The sequence below is a fragment of the Ambystoma mexicanum genome, chromosome 11 (assembly GCF_040938575.1).
Source record: "Ambystoma mexicanum isolate Mex_15411 chromosome 11, UKY_AmexF1_1, whole genome shotgun sequence".
Classification (NCBI taxonomy): Eukaryota; Metazoa; Chordata; class Amphibia; order Caudata; family Ambystomatidae; genus Ambystoma; species Ambystoma mexicanum.
In genome coordinates, this window is record NC_090934.1 from 1,346,555,696 (window position 1) to 1,346,576,761 (window position 21,066).

Here is a 21,066-nt window from a genome sequence, read left to right on the forward strand (position 1 = left end):
GACCTGCAATTCTAAAACCTTATAATAAATCTTAGGGTTAACAAAAATGTAATCCAGAGAGGTGTAGGTATTATTACACCAAGTTGGACCCATGGGAATATCTGTTTTGATAGTGCCATTGACCATCCTTAACTCCAATTCTTCAAAGAAGGTTTTCCACCTATGATTTTTATTTTTACTCTTTTCATTAGTCACAGTGCAAAAGTTACCATCATCATAGGTGATTCTAGAATTTAAGTGACCTGCAATTATGATATCAATTTCACTACTATTGCAGTGACTACTAGTGATCAGCTCAAAATAGTGCCCTGGATACCCAATATTAGCTCATCATCGCAGGGTCATACACATTAATCACCAACACCTTTTGCAAACCTCTAATTAAGATGTCAACCCCCAATACATTATTATCTCAAATATTAGGAAAAACTTCTTTAGATGGAATATCATTGGCCACCAGTGTGGTATGACCAATCCCCCATAAGGTCGCCCATTCACTCCCTACTGGCATTACGGCTATAAGAAGTGAAGCCAAAAAAGGACGATGTCAATAACCAAGTCTCCTGAAGGAGGATAACATCAGCTACACAGATTAGATTACGAGAACCCTCCTTCTGAAAGAGGTGTTTATGACCTCTCGTATTTCAGGTTATACTTTTGGTGTCTACTCAGTTGTTAATATTCATTCGGGGAAGGAATGAGCAAAGCCATTCCCAGTGTGATCTTACACTGGGATCACCTATTTTACACATTTTAACTTTCTCAGACTGCACACCTTTTCCATGCCCTTTATAGGTATACTTATTACTGTTCGGATTACCTTTATTGGCAGAGTTACTCACACAGTCACAATCCAATTCATACCCCCTTTTGTTAAGCTCCATTGAATGATCTCTAATTAAACTAACCACCTCTTCAGCATAGCAATGAACCTTTATTATCATACCAGCGCATTGCTCTACAAATGTCCTCACTTGTGATTAACCTTAATGGGAGCCGCTGATTGAGGATTTCTAACACACTGCTTCGGTTAATTGATTTCTTCCTTCGTTTGGATATACCCCTGATGTTAAATGATTACAGTGGGAAAACACTCTTTTTTCCTCCACCAGAATCAGCCTTTTTATATTTAGTAGATTTATTTGTGGTTATCACTTCCCTTTGCACACTTTTGGGCTCACAGATTGATTCACACACAGATATTTCTGCAAGAGATCCACTCGAACACCAAAGCCAATGTTCGGTTTGGACCTGGGGGAGGTGCACCGAGTGGTTTGATGCTGGGAGTACGTCAAGGGTGTGTACTGGCACCAATACTTTTTACCTTATACATTAATGGGTTGCTGCAGGTACTACTGAACACTGCTGTGGATTTCTTGAGAGTGGGGTGTAGGCCTTTCCACGTTTTGGCGTACGCGGACGATACGGTGCTCATGGCAAGAACACTCAGGGCATTACACGCCCTGGTGGATGCGTACGCATCTTTCATGACCAGCTTAGGTTTAAAAATAAATTCTGTAAAATCAGCGGTCATGAGTTGCAGTGGTAGTAAAAAGACGATTAAGGTGTGTCCCATCATTTGTAAAGGGGACATAATCCCGAGCGTAATGGAGTATGACTACTTGGGTGTGAGATAGAGTGTTTTTCCAGTAAGGCACATGTAACTAAACAATCTTTGAAAATGTGCCAACATCTGGGGGGTCTCCATCGTTTCTCCTCTAGGTGTAAGGGTCAACATCTGGAATCAGCACTCAAGGTCTACTTCATGCAGGTTAAGGCAGCCTCCCTTCATGGAGCAGCTCTTTGGGGGTTTCAAAAGCCTGGTGATATGCAGGCCAGGGAAAACCGTTATTTTAAAAAGCTACTGGGACTGCCTGGCTCCTCTTCCTGTGCCTCCGTACATCGAGAATTGGGGATGCCCTTTTTGGAAAATGAGTGGGCAGTCGCCCCTGGTCTACTATGGCTTAGAATCTGGGGCAATTGGAAAGCCTTGCTGTGCCATTATATAATCAAAGCAACCCGGAGCTTGGATTTGTGGCATAAAATACCCTGGCTTAAATTTGTAAGTTGGGGGGAGAGGGCGCTGTTGCGCCGAAACAAGATGGCCGCCTGAGTCTAAGACTCCGGACCACGAGGGCGAATACCATCCTTTTTTTCTCCTTCCAAGTGCAGCTGGTTCACCTGACGCTGTAGCAACCCTGAAACCGAGCTGCAGACTACACCCGGGCCGACTTTAAGAGCCGAGAACCCCCTGTGTGGCCCACTTGTCATCACTTGCTGTGCGGCGTGGCGTGCTGCTGGCCTGCCCCGTGCCGTAGCCCCGTGTGGTCTGGATTGCTGAAGCCACCTGACACCTCGGCGCGGTCGGACTGCGTGGGGGAGGGGCGCGGAGACACGTGTGCTGGACCGCATCCGCGCTGCTGGCCGAGCCGCCGGCAGTCTTTTACCTGCATCATCCTGTGACTGCCTCTTCACGACTCGCGAGCAGGGCCCCTGGACAGGCACCGCCGCGGCTGACTCCGCACGGCGCTGTCGGACGCCTGCCCGTCTCCCCTGCTCCCCTTCCAGTGGCTCTCTGCTTGCAGCTGATCTAAGGTAGGAGGCCGGGAACGGGGAGCGGGCTGATCTCCCCTGCTGCTGATACCCAACTATTACGGCTGTGGTCTGCCCTGGAGCCCTTTCTCCCCTGCTGAGGAGCGGTTCCGATTGCAGCGTTCGATCTCGGATTGAACATATCCTCCATGCACCCCCTGCTGCTGCTCTAATTCTGAGGACCACACCACCTGGAACACATTTGAGGCCTCCCCACTTCCCCCCCTCCCAACCTACCTCGTATATGGATGTCCTCCGGCAGGACCAACGTGGGAATCCATGGTTACGCTCTCCACGCTCTCTCCAGAGCGCTCTAAGCTCCCTGCTGCTACATTGACACTGTGGTAGCCCTGCAGGGCCTCCCCCCCCACGAGTTTTCACAGCTAGTAGGCCAGCAGACCTACCTTAAACACCTGCACGGACTATCTGCGCCACTCAGCTCGCGCGTGCCCGACCCGCTGGGGCGCCGCCTGGGCCCAGCTCCCGCTCAACAACGCACCGATCCTGCTCTGACTGTGCTGCAGCCGCTCTTCGCCCCCATCATCTCCACCCCGCTGTTGTCACCATCTGCAATCCCTGTACGTCATGGCAGAATTGACATGCTTGTAGGTGGACGTGAAGCATACCCTGCCTGCAAATTGCCCACGGCCCACTGGTGCCGATGACCAGGCAACCATAAACTCTGGAACTCTTAGTTCGCTGCCACTATCTGGGGGGCTGCACCACCTTTAAACACCTAAATTTTGCCTAGGGCTCTCACACACGTACCCAGGTCCCATAGTTCTTGCGCTCCCTGCGCTGCTGGAAGCCTTGTAAGCGGCAGAGAGCCCCTATTGTTGGTACAGTATTGAGGGAGCCCCCCCTGTATTGGATGTCCACCTTGTTATCTAACCCAACCCCGTTGAACTTCTACGAGAGTTTGTTCCTCTTGGATCTTGCTATAAACCTAATGGGTGGGTGTGGGCCCTAACACCTACTGAACCTGTGGCATCACCTCACTGATACCCTAAACCCCACCGACTCTCCCCTGGGGGGTGTACACTCATTTCAACCATTGTGGAGGCGAGCCCTATCCATCTGAGGACGCACAGATCACCTAAATTGCTGGTGCATAACTCGACCTGGATGCAACTCGAATACCACCCTATGGATTCAGGGCACTACATACAACATCCATAGGTGTCTCTGTACTGTGATTGGAATTGAGGGAATTCTCCCACTTTTGGATACCTACTTTTCTCCGAGACCCCGGCCCCCGTGCCCGACCTTCACCATGACCAAGGCTGCTGGAGCTGGGAAAAAACAAAGCTCACTTAATATGTTTGCAAAAACACCGCCCAAGCCCACCCTTAGCAAACCCGAGGAGCAACCTGCCACTTCTGCTCCACCGACTTCTGGCGAATCGCAGAAGATGCTGGAATACATACGAGATGGATTTACCATGCTTCACACTAAATTGGACGATATGAATGGGACAATCTCCTCCATAAAAGCCCATATCGAAAAGACGGATGGGAGAGTCGCTGAGGTTGAAACCAGACTGGGAGCCGCTGAGGATGACCTGGGCTCGCTGCGGGCTGTGGTCTCCACGCTCACTAACTGGGTGGCAGCGGTTGAAAAGAAAAATGACGATCTCGAGTCCCGCTCGAGGCGGATGTCATGATGCCTACCCCCGGGCATCCGGATCAAGCCCATCAGCCCCGGGAGCAGGCATCCAGACATTTACAAAAACCCCAGCAGCAGTCTGGGTTCAGTCCTGGAGCCGTAGGCACCAGGCTCATAGACATTACTTACCTCATGCAGACCATGCTGCAAATAAATCCAAGCCAACGTGAGGCCTGGATGGGACTATTTTACTACAGGACTTATTTTCAGGGTGTGGTACTGGGGAACTTCTTTCCTGGGACTACTTTGGAGGCTATTTAAACCACGCCCGAACAGCAGCACATGCTTCGTGTTATTCTGCATCCAGCAGCGTGACTCTCACCGTGCCTGCAGCCAGCATCCAGTCTTCTGCCACGCCCGCGTGCCTGCAGCCAGTCTTCTGCCACGCCCGCCTCGAATCCGGAGCTCCTAGAAAAAAGAGGAAGAAAAGGACAAGGTTAGAAAACAAACTTATTTCAAATTCCTCACCTGATTCCGGATCCATTTCATCTCCCGACCTGGAAAGTACATCAGTCCTGCATGCGTCGCTTCGCCAGCTCCAGCACGGCGCCATGCTCACCAGTTCTCACAGCATCTTTCGATCCGGCACTGTCTCCATCATTTCTTCGCTGTACTCCGGCACCTAGGGGCACAAGAATAACAAGGTGAGCCAAGGGAATCAACAAATACCTCTTACCACCATAGACTTACCTGATTTACCACCGGCGGTATTATTCTCCATATCTTCAAATGCCGCATCTGTAAAGAGGGAGAAAAACAACACGTTAACGCATGCAATAGTTACCGGACAGCGTTGGGTAACACAGACTTTTACCTGAACGCCAGCAGCAGCTACGAGACCTTCTTCTCACAAACTCAGTTGCAACTTAAGGAAGGAAGGGGACAAGAGTGAACATCGGGCACATTGAACTCTTTGAACTTGATACTTACCACCCCGCCTGGGACTTCAGAGTCAATGCTTACCGGAACTCTCCCAACGCCTGCAAACCAGTGAAGTAAATGGTATCTACGCGCCCCTGCAAGACACGTAGGATGGAGAGCTCATCTTTTACAAACATAAGGTGAGGTTACTAAGGGGATATCGGAGGTGATTAGTCGGGGAGAGCGAGAACAGTTGGGAGGCAATCACTAAAACCCACAGGTGGCTAATCCCTGTCTCCACTTGCAGGAAAATACTTCTTCAGGTCCAGCAGACAAGACTAGGCGGGCCAGTCCAGACAGTCATCTCTGCACTACACATCACGTTGACGGAGACTGCAGCTGTCCGGGTCCGATCGACACCCCTGTGGGGTCCAGGTGAGCGTAACAGCGGAACAACTTGCGCATTATTGGCATTCCCGAGGATAGTATCACTGAACCTATGGAAGACTACGTGGAGCGCATTCTCATGACACTCCTGGATGCCCCTACACTCTTCTCACAGTTCGCTATTGAGAGGGCACACCGTGCCTTGACCGCAAAACCCAGGCCAGGTGCCCCACTGCGACCCATTATTGCCAGAATCGTAAATTTTCGAGACCGAGATGCCATCCTGCGGGTGGCCAGATTCAAGGGAGATCTTCTCCTTGGAGCAAACAGAATCCTTCTTTATCCAGACTACTCTGTGGCAGTACAGCGAGAGCGCCAATCCTTCACGGCTGTGAAGAGGAGACTCCGTGACCCGGGGTCAAATACTCCATGCTATTCCCCGCGAAACTTCGTATTGAACATTCCAATAAAACTTTCTTTTTCACGATCCCGGAGGAGGCCTCCAAGTTCCTGGATGAGCACTTCCCTGGCTGACCCCGGGCAGCTGCGGACCTAGTCTGACATGATACCCAATATATTGCTGTTAATCATTGATGATCTGCTTCTAGCCCTATTCACGATGCTTTCTTGACATATGAACCACCTGTGGTTATCCATCTTGTTCCTCTCCTCTTTGCTTGGATCCTCTGTCTTCCGGTCCTACTGCGGAGTGGGCTTTTCGCTATGTTTGCTTATTAGTAATACCTTGCAACCGCTCTGGTTTTGTGGGTTGCCCTGTTTTGGCCAGTTCTTCCCTGTTGCGAACTGGTGTAGATGGAATATCTATAATTGAGATGTCTTGGGGCTGGAAGCCACAAAAATGCATCAATATGATACTACAATCCACCTGTTTCCACCATAATCCTTCACATGTGTAACCTGAAATGAATACACTTGTTACCCTTGCTGTATTCGCATTCTACATGCCCTCGTACAGTCCGTTGCGCCACGGCTAGGACTGCTAACGGGCCCCCAGGCGCTGATGCCGAATTGTTTGTTAAAAATTGGTTATGGGTGGAGTTTTGTCCCTCTGTTTGGGGGAGGGATGTGGGTGGGGGTGGGGGGAGGGGACGTTTTGGTTAAAAAAAAGTCTTGACAGCTACCGGAGGCGCCACATGCGCCATTCCATAACATCTTCCACTTGCAGACACGAGGTCACATGCATTCAGACCGTACACTTTCCACTTACTGATAACCCCTTCACAGCAATTCAAGCATTACCCCCTGAGCTATGGCTAGCACCGACTTGACCTTTATGAGCTGGAATGTCCGGGGGTTAGGCAACAACAAAAAGATGCGGCAGATTCAGCTCCATGCCGAGCATCACAGAGTTAAAATCCTATGTCTGCAGGAAACCCACGCTCGCTCTGAGCAATGCGAGCGCTTTGCTAAACAATGGGGACCCCAGAGATACTATACCAACTATTCCACTCAAAGCCGTGGTGCCCTCACCCTAATTCAGAAGGGTCTGAAATTCACCCTTCACCACTCCCACGTCGATCCACTTGGTAGGTACGTGTTGATCACTGGCATACTACAGCATCAGGAGGTGGTTATCCTGAATGTATATGGTCCCAATGTTGACGACCCTGACTTTTATCTACACTTGGCCACACTACTTGAAAGTTACCCCCTGACCCCTATTTTATGGGGCGGGGATTTTAATACAATACTGGATGTTACCCTGGATAGATCGGGCTCTAGACCCCGCCAGCTGTCTAAGGCAGCATATGCCATCCTTACCACACGCCCCCGTCTGACATTGGTAGATGCCTGGCGTCTGATGTACCCTGATTCTCGTACATACTCCTTTTACTCCTCCGTACATGATTCCCATTCCAGAATAGAGAGATGGCTCATTACAGACATGTTGGTCCAATGCCTATCTCACCTGGCTATACTCCCTAGGACACTCTCGGATCACTCACCGGTACTTATCTCTTTAAACTGGGGACCGGATGTAAATAAAACCAGAAAGTGGAGGATGGGCCCCCATTCGCTTCTTGACCAGATCTTCGCATCCGAGCTGTAGTCCTCCATTGAGGAGTACTTTGAGATTAATACAAATTCTGTGACCACACAAGCTGTGCTCTGGGAAGCCTTCAAGGCACATACTAGAGGGATCGCCATCTCCAAAAGCTGTGGAATCCTGAAGGGCATCCGCGCCGATATTGCTGATAGCGAATCGGCCCTTGCTACCCACAAATCCCAATACGCCGCAGATCACTCCCCAGCCACCCTAGCGGCGCTGGGAGCTGAGCTGGACAGGTTCTGCACCCTCGCTGAACGAGAGGTTAAATTCCTGGACTCCCCCCAATCCGCGAGGAGATATGGGGAAGGGCTACGACCTGGTCGAATGCTAGCTAGATTACTACGCCGCGAACTTGGTGCCCCCAATATCCCGGCCATAATTAGACCTGATGGCTCACTCGCCACCTCCCCACAAGACATCAATTCCGAGTTCCTCTCGTTCTACACTTCCTTATACTCAGTGGCCGACGGCCCCCAGATCCCCGAAATTGACTCTTATTTAGATAGCCTTCCCATCTCAGTCCTCTCAGCCAATGCTGTCGGCTTCCTTGAGAGACCCTTTACTTTGGAGGAACTTGTTAAAGCCATTGAGTCACAATCATCTGGGAAGGCCCCCGGCCCTGATGGGCTCCCTATGGACTTCTACAAACAATAAAAATCTCTCCTAGCACCACACCTACTAGCTCTGTGGGAGGAATCATGCGACAATGGAATACTACCCCCGTTTCTCCGTGAGGCACTGATCACAGTGCTTCTTAAACCTGGTAAACCCCCTACTCAGTGCGGCTCATACCGACCACTCTCACTGATTAACAGTGATGTTTAAATATACGCGAAACTGCTAGCCAACCGTCTTGCCCCATACATGCCCCACATCATCCATCCCGACCAGTCCGGCTTTGTCCCGGGAAGATCCACGTCCCTAAATCTATGAATGCTCTTCAATGTGATCAGTAGGATCGCCCCGTCTATACAGGCGGTTGCAGCCATGCTGGACATGCAGAAGGCATTTGACTCGGTCTCGTGGAAATATCTATGGTGAGTTCTCGAGAAATCCAAGTTCGGACCCAACTTCCGATCCTGGATTAAGCTACTCTAACACCGCCCCGTCGGCCAGAGTCCACACGGAAGATAGATGCTCCGTCTCCTTCCAGATATCCAGAGGCACACGCCAAGGATGCCCCCTTTCCCCACTTATCTTTGCCATAGCCATGGAGCCCTTCGCTGACATGATGCGGAATTCACACACACACAGGGGATTGCGCACTGCCGGCCAATCCGATATAGTTTCCCTCTACGCAGATGACGCCCTCCTATACATCCGCTCCCCTGAAACCAACCTTGCCCCCATACTGGCTGATGTGGCCCTTTTTGGTTGCATATCTGGTCTGATAGTAAATTGCTCCAAGTCAACCTTATTCCCGCACACACTCAACACTCTCCCCTCCCCCCCACCCCCGGATCTACATGGGTTCAGCTGGTCTCCGTTGGGTTTCACTTACCTGGGGGTGGTGGTTTCCCGACACATGGTGCAGCTACGTGACGACAACTACCAAAGTTACCTTACTAACCTGGCGACAAAACCTCTTACTGGACCAGGCTCCCCATCTCGCTAGCAGGCAGAATTGGAGTACTTAAAATGGTTGTATTACCCCAATTGCTTTATCGATTTATCAATCTCCCTGTGTGGCCGGGTGATGCTTTTTTCCAAGCACTACACTCCATCACCAACACCTTTCTCTGGCACTCGGGCGCGGTCCGCCTCAAACTGTCTACGCTGACCACCCCCAAGGTGCTGGGTGGATTAGGCGCGCCAGACTTCATCGAGTACTGGGTGGCGGCCCAATCTCAATTCGCTTCATATTGGTTCAACACTACCGCCCCCCGCCCCCACATGTTCGCCTAGAGAAGCTGGCGGTCAGTGACCGAGTGATTGGTTCTCTGATCGTCAAGCCGATCCCCCCCTGACTCAAACTCGGCAGACCCTATCGCCAGCACATCCTTGGCATTAATCAAACTATGGGCAATGGTTCACACTCCTCAACCATTTCATGGGGATCTGCCATTATGGAACTTCTTTCTCGATATCCCGCTCATTCCACGAGCAGTGGTAACCCACTGGGCGGACACCGGCTATCTGATGCTTCGTGATGCATTCGAGCAGGGAAGCTTGTCGAGTGGCCGGATCTCCCTCTTTTACTCAAACGTCGGCCCTCAGTGTGGCTGCAATACTCTTCACTCCGGGAGAGTCTCAAATCCAGGTGTCCCGATTTCCCTGCCTTGCCTTCAGATGAACCTATAGTCGCTGAGCTCTGTTCTTATCTCTCCTTTAGGGGGAAGGTGTCAAGACTCTACTCCTTACTGCAGATTAGAGCAGCCCCCCACTTCACCAAGCTGAGACGCAGTTGTGAGGAGGATCTCGGGGTCGAAGTTACTGATGAAAGATGGTCCCGAATGTGTGCTCGTACCCATGATGTGTCCTATAACACCAAATTTAAACGTATTCAATTCAAGGTTCTGCACAGGTTCCACCACACACCAATGAGACTTCACTGTATGTTTGGCACCGTCCCTCCCACTTGCCCTAGATGTGGCATGGATCAAACTTCCTATATCCATATGCTATGGTACTGTCCCCGCCTAACCCAATTCTGGCTGGACATCTGCTCCACACTGTCTGACATTCTGGAACACACTATTGACCCCACCCCACTGCACTGCTTGTTCCACAACCTCCCTCAATTGCCCCACGACTCTAAGAAACTAGCGGGCCTCTGCATGCTCTTGGCAGTTCGCTGCATATTACTGTGCTGGCTTCACCCTAGGACGCCTATCTATACGCAGTGGCTCAGATCAGTCACATGGGCTCACGACACCGAGAAGTCCTGGAGCGCAATACAACACCCGCTTTCCAGGCCGAGGGATATTTGGCGTAGATTCCGGCAATACATAACCGCCATGGCTTCTCCATCAACTTCCGTGCCTTCCTCTCCGGGGGGCTCCCCATAGATGCATACTCCTTTTTTATTCAACTGTTGGGGCTTTGAGGGTTGCCTGTTTTTTTTTTTCATGGTGTTTCAGTCTGCTCAATATGTATTCCTAATATGCACATTGCTTATGTTTTGATGCGGGCGCTGTGTGGCTCCCTATGTTTTCTTGTAAGCTGTCAATTCAAATAAAAAGAAGTTAATACAAAAAAAAAAGAAATTATTTGTAAGTGAGCACTTGTCCAGGGTAAATCTGGCGGTTATGCCTTCTGCCACCAGGCTGTTTCAAGTTAGAGAAATAAACTCTTCAAAGATTGTGCTAATTAGGGAACTAGCAGCAACTCGCACCAATGCCGTGCGGCCTTCGCAGTCGGATGCACACCATCAGCTTATCAGTGGCTCTCCCTCTATCCAGCCTTATCCTACTTGGGCTAGGGTGGGTCATCACAGCTAGCTTATCACCAGGGCCCTCTTTGACTGCTTGCGCTTGAGGGGGAACACAGCAAAGTGGACAATTACTCCGGATGATCCAAACTGCCGTGTCTGTGGTGGCCCCCTTGACGATCTGGCTCATTTTATCTTGTTCTGTCCTGGTTATGTAATTATTAGAGAGCAAACCATCTTGCAAGTTTTGAGGTGCACCGACCTGCGTCAATATAGGCCAGCACTGCTGTTGTTACTAAAGGAAAGGCAGAAACAAAATTTTCAGCCTGGGCTTTATTAGCTTATCTGAAGGTCGCAATGTCACTGAGAAGGGGTGCTCTAAGGTGTGTTTCTGTATTATAAGTTATCTTGTAATGTGTGGATATGAATTTTACTGACTATTTCCTATTTTAGAAGAACAATGAATTGTTCTATTGTGACGGTCTATGTGTGGTTATGAATCATATTGCACACTGTTGTATTTTAGAGATCAATGTATTTTTTTCTATTGTGATATTATATGCATGTGTTTAATGGATATTATTCTGTCCGAATAAAACTTTTCAAACAAACACAGATGTTTCAATAGATATTGTGCCACTATTAAAGGAGGATTTTGAACTGTCCAAAGAGCTTTCCAGTATTTCTTCATCATTCAATGGCAATTCCATAGCCACTTTAGCATTTCCCGCCATCGCTCCTATTAGCCAGTTAGTAAGGTTTCCTAATTTAGAAGTTTCACATTCTGGGATTTCACTTCACAGCCACAACCACAACCACCTTTTGTCTATTTCTCACACTGTTGGCCTGCTTATTTCTCCGTCTCCCCTCTCTCTTAGTTGGTGACCATCTTCGCCTTCATCCTCATTGTCACTACCTAATATTAATTCACCTTTAGTGGATTCCAGATTTTCTGGTGAATTAGGTCTTCTGTCTTTAACTGGCTGAAGCTTTACAGTAGGATCATGCATTGATGGACCAATACAACCCAGTGACGGTCTATTAGGGTTACCCTTTCCCAGACCAGCAAGAAGGGCAGCATTAATTTGTACCTGACTTGCAATGTTATGTAACAACTTTAAGAGAATTTTCAATGCAAAGCTAGTTGCTTCATTATGTATCTCCAGTTCTTTAAATTTCTCACCAATCAAACATTCCCATATCTCCCATTCATTCTGCGACATATTGGGATCTTGATCTTTAATAGAATTGGATGTTACATCATTTAGACCGGTGAGGCGGGGTGAACAAGATAATCGTGTGGAAATAGAGCTATAATTCCCATTACCAATACCAGTCTGGTTTCTTTGATCATTAGTTACAGTTTTTAAAACCTTCTCAGCGGCAGCCACTCCAATTTGTAGCAAAGGTTTAGTAGTGAGTTGTTGTTGTCCAGCTCAACCGTTGTACAAGCCACCTCTTACACAAGCATCACTGTTTCACTTGGCTTGTTATGAATTTCAATCGGAACAGTTAAGACAGGCAGCCCCACAAAGAAATCAGTTTTTTTTGTCGATGTAGAGGCCACATTCAAGTCAGCTTCTACCTGAACAGTCGTTAGTTGATTGGACCCCTTTGCTTTGACATTAAGTTTCTGTTTATTTCTTAATTTCATATTGAGCAGCAAAGTCACTGCGAAAGTTCTTTCCCGACAGTAGAAAACACCAGCTAGTTCTTTTACTCAGATCGATTCCCAGAAATAAGAACATAGGAAAGAACAAAAAAAGAAAAACCAGACACTATTGTAAACTCGCAGTGGAATCCTTAGAGAAAGATTCCACTCGCTACAGAGGCAGCTCAGAGACTTCACAAGTCCGCAGTCACTGCATTCTATCGAGCGAGTCCATGTACTCACAGGCGTAAGTGCTCTTGACTAGCACCAATGGATTATCCATAGAGTTATACACGAAGCAGAGGAGGCTCAAACACTACAGGAGTCTACAGTCGCCGAACTCTACAAATAACTGTGTATTCACTAATGAAAATGTGCCTTGCTAGCAGGTAGTACCAGACTACTTAATTGCGCTGTTCACCCTGCAACAAGATTGTATAGAACAGCACTTAGTCAGAATGCATATCCATGGTGAAACGGTTAGAAAACAAAAGTCAACAGTCGCCGTTCACCTTTAACCACTGGTGATTCCAGTGCGCAACACTGAGTACGTAAAGCCTGTCTTTTCCAAAGGCCAGTTAGCGAGGAACGTTCAACAAATTCACACATGTTCAGCCAATCTTCCCGAGAGAAGGAGGTAGAAGCTTTCCACGCTTCAACTCTTCACCCTGAGCCTGCAGACTGCAGACTGTCAAATTCAGGCTCCTCTTCGCGGATCCCGCGGTATTTTGTCAAGCTAATGGGCAGAGCTTCTCCTCAGCACAACAACATAGCAACGTTCCAACAGACCTTGTTCCTCCCAGTAAAGTGGCAGAATGAGCCGTAGGAGCTGCAGGTATTGGCTTTAAGAGCTGGCATCACTGTTTTGAACTTCTGCAGAGGTAGGTACAGATTCAGGAAGGAAAGATCTAGGATCACTTGAAGGCCCGCCTGGTTCTTCTTTTGAATAACAAAGATGCAGGAGTAAAAGCCCTGCCCCTGCTAAGGGAGAGAAAGCTCCTCCCGGCTTCGCTCTCCACAAGGGAACGTATCTCTGCTAAGAGTGAAAGAGTTCCGATCTGTGGTGGCGGGGAGGGGGATGGTAGGGGAAGCCGGAAGCCCAAGGAGGCTACCAAAATCACCCATGAGTCTGTAAAGCGTGCCGCCAAGCTTGACTGTGTAGGGCCAACCTGCCCCCGACTGGGGTGCTGTGGATCTGAAATGAGCCGTCATTGCTTCTTTGGGTCAGAGGCAGATGACTGGGAAGGGGACTGAAAGAAGCCCTTGTGCAAAGACTTCTGGTGTTTTCGCCTATGTTGGCTGGTCCGGTTGTCTGGCTCGGCGGTCCTGCAAACCCCCGGAAAACGCAAAAGGACTGCCCTCTGTCTGAGCGAGAGTGGCCCTGTGCAAAGGCTTTGGCTGCTGGCTTGGTAAGAATGGCCAGGGATTTGGCCATCTGCAAATTGCTCTTCTTATCTAGTTCCTCGTCAGTGGTGGAATGGAACAAGTCGCTGCCCTCGAAAGGCAGGTCTAGGATTCTGTCCTGAACATCAGGGGTGAACCTGGTTGCCTTAACCCAGGCCGTCCTTCATATGTTGGTCGCCACGCAGATTGCTCTGCTAGCAGTATCTATGTGCGCCACTGTGGCTTCCATGATGTCCTGTGATACTAGTTTTGCTTTGGGGAGACCTGTGTTGAAGGCTTGCTTCTCTGATGGAATGTCCGGTAGGAAGTCAGCAATTTCCCTCCACAGTTGTTGACTAGCAGCCGCCAGTATGGTATCAACGTTGGCTTGTCTGAGGTGGAGCACTATATTCGAGTACACCTTCTTCCCATAGGCCTCATTAATTTTTCCTTTCTTACCCAGCAGTGCTGAAGTTGTGCTGCTCGTTGAGGAGGTCTGAGGCTTGGCATTCAAAGACGCTTCCGCAATGACTGATGACAGTGGCTAAGGGTGAACTGACAAGAGCAGAGTGTCGCCCTGCACTTGCCTGAATTTTGCATCTAGCCTTTTATTTACTGGCTGAGTGAAGCTGGAGTCAACCCTTCTTCACCAGAGCCTCCGGGTCCTTCTGCAACAGGATGCCAGATCTGGATTCCGCCTTGATGGTGAGTACTCCCACCAATACCGTCACCCCCGACTCCGGTAGCTCCTTCTGGGGCTGAGGGTTGCCCAGGTATTCAGCTAGGCCAGTGATTCTATCATGAAATGCCCTTGCTTAAGTGGCTGTGTCGTGCTCCTCCTCATCAGTGTCTTGCTGGTCACCTGCGTTAGAAGGGGCCCCTGGGTCCATAGGCTTTAGGTCTGCTGCAGAGCTTGCCCAGGTGCTGGAACTGGAGGTATAGGCGCTGCTAACGGAGCTACAAGAGGCATGGGCAACGCTGGTGGTGGAGGCTGCGCAGGCACTGGCTGAGGAGGGAGTATTTCCTGAATTATGCCTTTAAGAATGTTCCCCATCTGCAGAGACCACATAAGGGTCAAGAACTTGCCGAAGAAACAATCCTCGCAGGCGGGCTGCGAGCGGTCCCGCTCTGGCACCAGCGGCATACAGGCTGCTTGCCTGCCCCCACCTTGTAGGTACTTGCCTTCACTGTACTATGCTTGCCCCGTGGAGGTCAGAGTCATCGGAAACCAATCCGCCCTGGCCATAGGTTCGCACCTTTGCGGTTCCCCATGTTGGCGGTCTTCTGTCCTGGTCGGGATCGTTTCCTGCCTTTTGGGCTATGGTCTGGCCGCCATCTTATCTGTGTACACCGCAATCTTGTCCATGTCCTCTGCACGTGGGACAGTGGCTGACGCAGGCCTGTGTAGGCCTGCATGCCTGAATGCATCAGCTCTGCCCCACCCTGCACCTCAAGCGCAGGCCCGGTAGTACTGGCCCCATGGCTGAGGTTGGCCCTCAGCCATGGGGCCAGTAGCGCTGTATGCGCTGCGTGTTGGCGCCCCCTCAGGCGTGTGCCTGGTAACGGAGCCGAGCCCCTTGGGATGCATCTCAGTACCAGAGCCTGTAGACTCCTTGGCGGCGGAACCGGTCCTTCCTGCCAGTGCGAGGCTCCGACTGACCCCTGCTGTCAACTGGCTTCCCCATGAAGGAGTCGCCCCTGCAGGGTGCTTTTGAAAAGTAGGCTTAACTCCTTGGTCTTCCTGCGTACGTATTCCTTAATGCTCTCTGGCAGAGTCCTGGAGAATAACTCTCCACAGCGCAAGCCAGTTTCTGAGGGACCGAGCTGCCTTCCCATCTGTGGTCTTCCCCAAGGCACCAGAGTCAGAGCGTGTGCAGATCCGAGGTGGGAAATGAACTGTTGCACGACAGGCACCTGCTGAAGCCAGCTGTGGCAGACATGCACCACGGACAGACTAGGGCACCCGTGTGTTCCCAAAAGATGAATATTAGAAAAAAAAGAAAAGATTAGGGAAAGCGCATGCAATTGCGAGGCTTGAGGCCTCAACCAGGAGCGCTGATGAAAGCAGTCCGCTCCCGTTGACGAAGAAAGGTGAACTGAGGTGTGAAGCCGGTGGGCGGGGTTAAGGGAGCGCATACTACCAGGGCTGTGCCCCCGCGCGCATATACTTTTAAAGAGAACATGCTATTTTTCTGGTGAAAAAGGTTCCATTCCCGTCCCTAGGGAGGGATGCCATACCGGATGGAGGAAAGGGGATGGGATATAGGAGTAAAGCAATGAGTGATTAGGCTACGGTAGATTTGCTGTAAGGGTAGCGCATAAACTATGAAGTCTGGGGAGTTTGAGTTAATACACCATCTAGCAAATTACTGAATATAAAAATGTGTCCTTACACCTTTAACTTCTGCTGCTATTTATTAATTTTCCATTCTCTTTTGAGGCAATTTTTTCAATTGCTCTTATTCAAAAAATTACCTCAAAGTACTTTTGAAATAGAAGCTTTAGGTCCTTCAGGTGTCTGTTCTCATACAATCTACTATGCCCAGAATGCATTGTGACATGAATAATGGGTCGCTGTACTAGGTGGGTCAAATTACAAAATTAAAAATACTGTGGTCAGGTTTGTGTCAAAGTGTAGTCCAGTAAGGCATTCTTAGTATCATAATTCTAGGGTAATTATTGGTGTACACTTGATGTATGAAACAGAGGTCTGCAAGTGACCCAAATTGCCATTTCAGTAAATATGGGAAAGTGCCCTTCAGAAATGTTAATAAAAACTATTTAAATTACCCTTTTGAGTGCCGATGTCCACAGAAGCTTCAACTGAAAATGGTAAAAACCTATGTCTGGGGATTAAAAGAATGTAGAGGGGAGGCAAGGAGATCAGATATAACTCATCCCCACCTCCAATTTAGGGCATATATATTGACACAAGGGGCATAAAGAGGCCACTTAATTAGGGAGTACACTCCAACACACAATCAGTTGCTACCACTATCTATGGACATGGAATTGTGAGATGTTACGAGCTATGCAGTTTCCTTTTATGGTAGTTTAGGCAACAAAGAAAAACAGTGACAAAATGCAGTGCAAATGTTCTTTACAAAGGAATAAAGTAATACCTCCTTGAAAGCAGCCATCTGCTTCTGAACTCTATTCACAAATCGCCACTGTATCACAAGACTAAAAAAGGAGAAAAATAAAAATAAATTGTGAGATATTCCTGCAAAATAATAAGCATCTGTTTTTAAGAAAACATCTTTATATTTTGAATAAACATTCTACTCACTTGAAATGCAGAGTACAAGGCTGTATTATTTATTCTTAATTAGTATGAACCCTCCAGATAAGGTGGATATAGGGCCTTTTTATGCACAGAAATCTTGTCAATACGGCCCTTTTAATTGTTCCTTGCATACAGGCTATTTATGGCAGCACCCCCATAAATCATGGAGTTCACCGGTGACAGCCTAGCCAGCAGAAGCTTGTAAATCCACTCTTTACATTAGCAATCCACAAAGTTCCTTGAATGAAGCAACTGGGATGAGTCCTGGTCTGTTAATTTCTTCAACACTCATCTTGGTTAATAATTCTATCAAAATAATACTTTGAGTAATGTCGAAGGGAATTTGTGTTTTGTTCACTTTGTTCAACCGCTTGCATTTTGTAGGTTACGGAGTTATTAAAGCATTTTGAATCATGAACATGCTTTTCACATTTCTTTAGGGTACATGTAGTTTTGTGTAAAATGAAAATTGTGTTAAACTAGGGCTGCATTTTTGCTTCGTTTTCCTCTGTTTTAATCAGCTTTGATAGAGGCAGTGCAGTTGCAGCAGCATGGGCATTTCATAGTTGATTGGTATTTGTGAGAAGGAAAAGCTTTTGGTGTCTATATGAAGTCTTAAGATTGCATGTGTTCGCGTGCATGCACATGCATGAAAGGGCACTGTACAAAGTCTGTTGTTTTAGAGAGCAAGGAATAGCATGGCATGCAGTATGAATTTTACTTTAACTCACTTTCTGGCCACCCACCCACTGCAATCGGGTATAATGGATGCAGGTAGAAGCAGCGCTGTATATATTTCAGTGGCACAGATTGTACCAGTACCTCTCAACAGAGCTGCTATATATTCAGGCAAAGTAGCCTAATTTATCAGCAGAGCTGGCTATACGCATGTCATGTCACAATACCAGTTAGTCACAGCAGGGCTCTTTGCATCATGCCCACATATCTTAGCAGGACTGCTATGTTTTGGGACAGTACCTGAATTTCTTAACAAAGCTGCTATAATGATAAAGCATAAACATGTGTTGGCATTTTCTGCAGCGAGCTAATTTACTAAGCAAGAACAGTGTCTGAGATCATCCCACCTGTATCCCAACAAAATACTGAATCCCATTACTGCGAGGAAGAAAACATTGCATTGAAATCAATGAATTTCCCCCAAAAAATAGGTGGTAGGGGTATTTAATAAAGTGGGGGCAATAGGAGATGTGATGGGAGGGCTCCATGGGAGGGGGCCTAATACAGAAAATGTGTTTTACATGCCAGATTTTTGAACTAACAGTAAAAAATGTGGTATTCTCACGTAGATCAATTGCCCATCCTCCTGAGCTGGTGTGATGCACACTGACTGGTAGTGTGAGGAGATGGCACTGCTGTCATATACTTATATGCCTCCTACTTGGTCTTGCGCTTTGCACAACTTCTACTTCTCCCATGTCCAATTACTGAGTCCCACTGCCAAAAATCTAGCACATTTCAAAGCTTCATTGGGAATCTCCCGACTCATGTAGGATAGTCCACACAGGCTGAGAGCTTTTGACAAGCCAGTTATGTCAGGCAAGACTCACATGGATCTGCCCAGTGTCCTAACCCTATCTGCCTTCCCGAGTCAACAGCCTGCTGGGAAAGGTAGCGCAGTGGGTTAATAACCCTGTGGCAGAGATCATTGTGTAACCTAACCTGTTAGTTCAAATCCTGTTGATAGGCGAGTTAATGCCTCTGCATCAGAGGTATGTGTTTAAGATGCAGGTAATGTTCAATTGTGTGAACCTGAAGGTACAGAATGGCCTCAAACATCACAGGGCGGCCGCGAAGAGGAAAAACCCAACCGCGAGCCAGAATCAAGGAGCGGCCTTAGTTCGAATGTACGCGACTGCGAGTTGGAATCAAGAGGCGGCCGCAGTTCGAAACACGACCGCGAGTCGGACTTGAGCCACGAATCGGTTACACCCGAAGGGGAGGCCAACCTACGCAGTACGGCCACAGGGACTTGGGTATGGACAGATAACACGGACGCCAAACAAGATTCAGTCACGATACTCGCTCCCCGCTCGTGCTTGAAATTGACAATCTCACCTGATATCCATTCCGGCAGCAGTCAGGGCCAGGCAGACGGGACGGGAGAAAATACAGCATGGCAAATCACGAACAGAGAGACATGGGGCGGGGCTTGGGGGGATATTTGTAGAGATGGCAACAAAGTCGATTCTGATTGGTTAACCAGTCTCTGGTTCCTATATAAGGGTAAAACTGACAAAGGACTGTGTGTGTTTTTTCCGTTGTCTTTCAGAACATCCGACCTGAGGGAGAGAGAGCCACACCAGGGACGCTCTGGGCCTATGAAGACTAACCGGAGGAATCTGAAGCCTCCCTGCCTCATCCTTACAAATTGTAACAGAGCTGATTTAGCTTTCAATTTATCAAAAGGACTACTAAACGTTCAGTGATTGAGAGCACACACATTTCATTAGGGATGCTATACTTGTAATGACTCACAACACACATCTCATCAGGGCTGCTAAACCTGTAATGGCTCAGAACACACACCTCCCATCAGGGATGCTATTTATTTATTGCATTTGTTATACGCACAGACCCGGAGCTATCACAGCGTAGTTTACAGGCGGCTTAACTTGATTGTCTGGTTGTAAGGTACAGTAAGGTTACACAAAAAACATTACAGTGTGTTACAGTACATACAATTTCAGATGCACATTTCTGAGTAAAGTAGGGGGTACATTTTGGTGAGCGCATGGGTGAGTCTGGGGGACAAGATAGTCAGTATATGTTAGAATGTATTGAAAAGCCATGTTTTGATCGATTTCTTAAGTGATTATGGGATGGTTCATTTCTTATAAACAAAGGGAGGGAGCTGCAAATTTTGGGTGCTGCTACCGGGAAGCTGCTCCCCCCTGCTCCCCCCTGCTCTGGAGCTTTTAAAGCGTGGAACAAGTAATTCGGTGCAGGAGTTGGTTCTCAGAGTTCTTATGGCTTTGTTTTGTGTGATGGAGTTGTTGAGGTAGGTGGGCGCCTTCTTGTTGATGCATTTAGGTTTGACGCAGAGCATTTTGAAGATGATTCTGGCTTTGATGGGCAGCCAATGTACATCCCGCATAGTTCTGGAAATGTGATCCAATCTTTTGATACCCAGGGCTGCTCGCAAAGCTTTGTTTTGCATGCGTTGTAGTTTAGCCAAATTGGTGTTTGAAGTACCTAGCAGTAAGATATTACAAGCGTAAGACAGTTTTGGGGAGTCAGGAATTGGCGGCTTAGTGCAATGAGCTTGGTTGTGTATGCTGTAGATGAGGACAGGGCATTGATGTGTCTGGTCATAGTTAGACTGGCATTGAGATACACTCCCAGTGTTTTAACCTGCTAAAGAACAGGAATGGGTGTCCCATCTTTGGTGATGTGTGCGTAGTCAGGATGGAGAGTTTTTAGTTTGGAGGGGGAGCCAACAATGAGGATCTCTGTCTTTTCATTGTTAAGATACAAGCTGTTTGTGGCCATCCAGTTCTGGATTATGGCATAGATCTTGTTGATTGTGATAGTGTCTTGCTCATGGTGGCCTGTAATGGGGATGAGGATCTGGGTATCGTCTGCAAAGTTTGTGTAGACAACACCGATAGCATCCAGGGCGGCAAACAGAAGTTTAGTATAGGCATTGTACAGGGTGGGAGAGAGGCAGGAGCCTTGTGGTACGCCTATTGGGAATGGTATTGGGTCAGCAGATTCCTTACTGATGGAAACTTTGTAGGTACGTTCTGCCAGAAATGATTTAACCCACAGGGTGGCTTCAT

The 21,066-nt window shown here is 48.3% G+C and overlaps 1 protein-coding gene across 6 annotated transcripts in view; it reads right to left on the bottom strand.

Annotated features, from left to right (window-relative positions):
- NEDD4 (NEDD4 E3 ubiquitin protein ligase) overlaps positions 1-21,066 on the bottom strand; it is a 2,630,465-nt gene that overhangs the window by 316,840 nt on the left and 2,292,559 nt on the right. For all 6 annotated transcript variants that reach the window (XM_069624887.1, XM_069624886.1, XM_069624885.1 and 3 more), the window contains one exon: positions 17,103-17,163. In XM_069624887.1, the coding sequence (XP_069480988.1) occupies positions 17,103-17,163 (61 nt within the window). The remainder of the gene's footprint in view (positions 1-17,102; positions 17,164-21,066) is intronic.